The sequence below is a fragment of the Colobus angolensis genome, unplaced genomic scaffold (assembly GCF_000951035.1).
Source record: "Colobus angolensis palliatus isolate OR3802 unplaced genomic scaffold, Cang.pa_1.0 Scaffold60, whole genome shotgun sequence".
NCBI classification, from domain to species: domain Eukaryota; kingdom Metazoa; phylum Chordata; class Mammalia; order Primates; family Cercopithecidae; genus Colobus; species Colobus angolensis.
In genome coordinates, this window is record NW_012119599.1 from 2,325,210 (window position 1) to 2,330,045 (window position 4,836).

Genomic DNA, 4,836 nt, shown 5'->3' on the forward strand with positions numbered 1-4,836 from the left:
CATCTCCTCTTACCCCACACACCTGGGCACCCTCACACCTGCATGTCCTCTTACCCCACACACCTGGCCCCCTCCCACACTCTTATACACCTGGGTGTCCTCACTACCACACACCTGGAAACCCATACATCCGGGCACTCACACACCCGGGCACCCACATGCCAGCATGCCCTAGTACCTACAAGCGTACACAACCACCCTCGGCCCTCTCTTGCCCATCTACCTGGGGTGCCCTACACCCTCTTCCCCACACACCTACATACCTGGACACCCACATACCTACTACCCACACATCTTCTGAATCACACTCTGGCACACTCACACCTGGCACCCTGGCACCTTCGTGCCCCCTCACCCACACACCTACGTGCTGGGCACACCCACATGCCCCACACACTCACACCTGCCCACCGGGGCGCCTTCATGCCCAAACATCCTCTCACCCACCCAAAGGGGCACCTGCAAACCTACATCCGGATGCCTTCACATCTGGGCGACTGCATGCCCAGCACATCCAGCTCTGCACCTTCACCCCTGCCCAGACTTAAGCCCCACCCCCAGGTCTCTGGACAGCCTAGACCATGCCCAGCTCTCGGACACCCTTCCCAGGGACCCAGGCACCCCGTCAGCCCCACCCTCAGCCCTGCCCCAACCTGTCGGAACTTGGCTCGAGCTTCCTTCTCCTTCATGCGGCCATGTGACACGAGGTAGTCAAACACTTCTCCTGCAGGGCAGAGGCCGAGTGGGGTCAGGATCAGGTGCAGGGGCAGGGGGAGGCAGCACAGGGGCAGGGTGGAGAGGGTGGGCGGCTCACCGGCACTTGCATACTCCATCACCAGGTACAGCGTCTTCTCAGTTTCAATCACCTCGAAGAGCTTCACTACAATGGTTGGGAACAGTGTAGGGGGTTAGGGAGAAACAGCCCCTCCTAACCCGTACTCGGTAACGATGCAAAAGGCCAACCATAACACCCACCCCCCCCCAACTCAAGAACACTCAATGGCTCCCTACTGACAGCAAGATCTTCCAAACTCTTCACCCACCTCTACCACCCTTTTTGTTTTTTTTTATTTTGTTTTGTTTTTTGGAGACGGAGTTTTGCTCTTGTTGCCCAGGCTGGAGTGCAATGGTGCGATCTCTGCTCACTACAACATCTGCCTCCCAGGTTCAAGCGATTCTCCTGCCTCGGCCTCCCGAGTAGCTGGAATTACAGGCATGCACCACCATGCCCGGCTAATTTTGTATTTTTAGTAGGACAGGGTTTCTCCATGTTGGTCGGGCGGGTCTCGAACTCTCAACCTCAAGTGATCTGTCTGCCTCGGCTTCCCAAAGTGCTGGGATTACAGACGTGAGCCACCGCGCCTGGCCACCCTTTCCACTTTCTCTCTCACAAGAATGTCGGCTCCATGAGGCCAGAGATTTCTGTCTTGTTTTCTTCCCTGCTGTGTCCCCAGGGTCCGGCACACAGCAGCCACTCAATCAACAGTTACTGAGTAAATGAATGAATGCTGCAGCCACATCCACACGGAGCTAAACTCCGCTTCTCTCACTAAAGACCCCTCTCTCCCCGCTCTGCCCAGTGATAATGACAGTGAGGATGCTGATGCTGGTGGAAATAATCAGACCAAGTCCCACAGCTCAGCCCAAACTAAGCATTTTGGACGCATGATCTTTGTCAATCCTCACAATGACCTGGTAATAGGCCCTCTTATCATCCCTACTCCAGAAAAAATAGAAGCTCAAGGAGGTTAAGTGACTTGCTCAAGGGCACACAGCAGTGATGCAACTATGAGAAACCAGGTCTCTAACTCTTTTTTTTTTTTTTTTTTGAGACAAAGTCTCGCTTTATTGCCCAGGCCGGGGTGCAGTGGTGTGATCTCGGCTCACTGCAACCTCTGCCTCCTGGGCTCAAGCAATTCTGCCTCAGTCTCCCAACTAGCTGGGATTACAGGCACCCACCACCACACCCTGCTCATGTTTGTATTTTTAGTAGAGAGAGGGTTTCACCATGTTGGTCAGATTGGTGTTGAACTCCTGACCTCAAGTGATCCACCAGCCTTGGCCTCCCAAAGTGCTGGGATTCCAGGAGTGAGCCACTGCGCCTGGCGGGTCTCCAACTATTCTAACCACTGCCACCACCCCCAACTCCTTTGCAAGTGTCCGGTTGGTGGCCTGCCCCTGCGCCCGTTTCCTCCTCACCGATGTTGGGGTGGTTTAGGCCCTTCATGATGCGGACTTCTCGGAACAGCTGGGTGTGGCCAGAAAGGAAGACAGAGGAGAGTGAGGGTGGGTGGCTTGGGGGATCCTTTCCCCAGCCGGGCCCCCGCAGGAGGGGTCAGGTGGGTCACCCGGCTGTCCCGGAAGCCTGGCTCCTGCTCTCCCCCATCTTCCCAGCCTCACCTTCTGCAGGCTGCTGGGATTCAGCTGGGTTTTGTCGATGATCTTGATGGCAACCTAGAGGGGGAGGAAAGGAGGAGGGAAGGTCAAGGTACCACAGGCCCCACTGGGCGTGATGGCTCAGGCCTGTAATCCCAGCATTTTTGGGAAGACCAAGGTGGGAGTATCACTTAAGGACAGGAGTTCGAGACCAGTCTGGTCAACGTGATGAAACCCTGTCTCTCCCAAAAACACAAAAATTAGTCGGGTGTGCTAGCAGGCACCTCTAATCCCAGCTACTCGGGAGGCTGAGGTGGGAGAATCACTTGAGCCTGGGAGGTGGAGGTTGCAGTGAGCCAAGATGGCGCCACTGCACTCCAGCCTGGCCCAGCTCAGATCACCCTAGGATATCCTTCCCTTGTCCCCTCTCCTGGAAGAGCCCTCACTCTGGGCCATACCCAGTGGATGGGGAACTTGGGGACTCAGGGCCTTTGCACAAGCTGTCCTCACTGTCTCCACTGCCACCCTCACTTCTGCAGAGAAATATCCTTATTCCACAGCAGGGCCTGCTCCAGAGCTGCCTGAGGGGATATGGGCATGGCCAAGACCTTGAGGGGATCCCTTTGTGAGGGCACCGCAGATCACTCGCCCATCACATCTTTGTTCCAAACAAACGGACAGTGGAATAAATGACAACTGGCTAACATGTACTAAGTCCTCACTCTACCAGGCCTATGTGCTTTACAAATGAGAACTCTTAATCCTCACAACAACCTGTGAGGTAAGTGCTAGGATTATCCCTCCCATTCTCCACACCCACCCCCCCACTTTTGTTTTTTTTTGGAGGCAGAGTCTCACTCTGTTGCCCAGGCTGGAGTACAGTGGTGTCATAGTGGTGTCATCATAGCTCACTGCAACCTTGACCTCCTGGGCTCAAGCGATCCTCCCACCTCAGCCTCCCAAGTAGCTGGGACCATAGGCACACACCACCAACACTTGGCTAACAGGATTATCCTCATTTTACCAACAGGGAAACTGAGGCACAGAGCTGTTGAGTCACTTGGCCAAAGTTACATGGCTAGCAAACTGTAGCAAGTTGTGGGCCAGATTTGAATTTACACAGCCCGATGGAATCTACCTCTTAAACACAACTTTTAAAACAGCTTTGAGATACACCATGGGAAGGAAATCAGAATGTCATTGAACTCTCCTTATACTTCTTTTGCAGTGAAACTTTTTTTGTTTTTTTTGAGATAGAGTTTCCCTCTTGTTGCTCAGGCTGGAGTACAATGGTGCGATCTTGGCTCACGGCAACCTCCACCTCCCGGGCTCAAGGGATTTTCCTGCCTCAGCCTCCCAAGTAGCTGGGATTCCAGGCATGCGTCACCACACACAGCTAATTTTGTATTTTTAGTAGAGACAGGGTTTCTCCATGTTGGCCAAGCTGGTCTTGAACTCCCGACCTCAGGTGATCCGCCCACCTCAGCCTCCGAAAGTGCTGGGAATACAGGCGTGAACCACCGCACCTGGTCTGCAGTGAAACTTGCATTTTATTTTTAAAACAGAGATGGGGCCAGGTCCCTCTCAGAAACCCCTGGAACCAGATCCACATACAGGGAACCATGTGTTCTTCATGGAAGAGAGGGCCCCTTAACTTCCCTCATATTCTCACGAATGAGTTTTTAAAAATTTTATCAAACACTTTTTATGCCAGTATTGAGACGATCATATGGTTTCTCTCCTTTAATCTGAGAATGTGGTGAAGTACATGAATAAATTGTCAAAGGGAAAAGAACTTTGCATTCCTAAGACAAAGCCAGCTTCGTCATCACACAGTTTTCTTTCATTGATTTGCCAGGTTCTGTTTGTTAATATTTTGTATAAGATTTTTGTACCTATGTTCACCGGATTGGTCAGTAATTTTTCTTGTCTGGTTTTGCTCTTAAGGACAAATTGGCACATAAAAACCTATCGGGCAGTGGAAGTTCTTTCTTTAGTCTCTGGAAGAACTGGCATAAAATGTGAACATCCGGTAGAATTTGCCCGTAAGACCATCGGGGCTTGGTGTCTTTTGCGTGTACGGTGTAGACAGTGTGAGGGCAGGAGAGAGTCCATCCAAGGCAGGATAATTCATTCCAATCATTTCTCTAAAATTGAAGGAGGGGTGGGGAAATCATGAAATCACCCACCATTCTTTTTCCTCTAAGTGAGTTAGAGACCTCGTATCTAGGCCACAAAGCCTGTGTGGGCCCTTTTTGCAGTGTCGCCATACTCAGCACAGATGCCTGCTCTGGAAGAGGAGGTGGGGAGAGTGAGGCTGTGTGTAACTGAGAATACAACATAAATAAACCTGCTGTGTTCTCCAGATCACAGGAAGATTTCAAGGAACCAAAGTCTACCCTTAGAACAGACAGGCAGCTCAGGTTTATTTAACTTTACTTTTCATTTTTAATTTATTTA

The 4,836-nt window shown here is 51.8% G+C and overlaps 1 protein-coding gene across 1 annotated transcript in view; it reads right to left on the bottom strand.

Moving 5' to 3' along the window:
- The window catches only part of MARK4 (MAP/microtubule affinity-regulating kinase 4), a 43,911-nt gene extending 41,344 nt beyond the window's left edge, over nt 1–2,567 (bottom strand). The window contains exons 1-4 of the mRNA XM_011963009.1: nt 2,401–2,567; nt 2,200–2,248; nt 815–880; nt 654–724 (exon numbers count right to left, since the gene is read on the bottom strand). Coding sequence (XP_011818399.1) covers nt 654–724; nt 815–880; nt 2,200–2,227 — 165 coding nt within the window. The 5' untranslated portion in view covers nt 2,228–2,248; nt 2,401–2,567. The remainder of the gene's footprint in view (nt 1–653; nt 725–814; nt 881–2,199; nt 2,249–2,400) is intronic.
- Between the last annotated feature and the right edge of the window lie 2,269 nt (nt 2,568–4,836).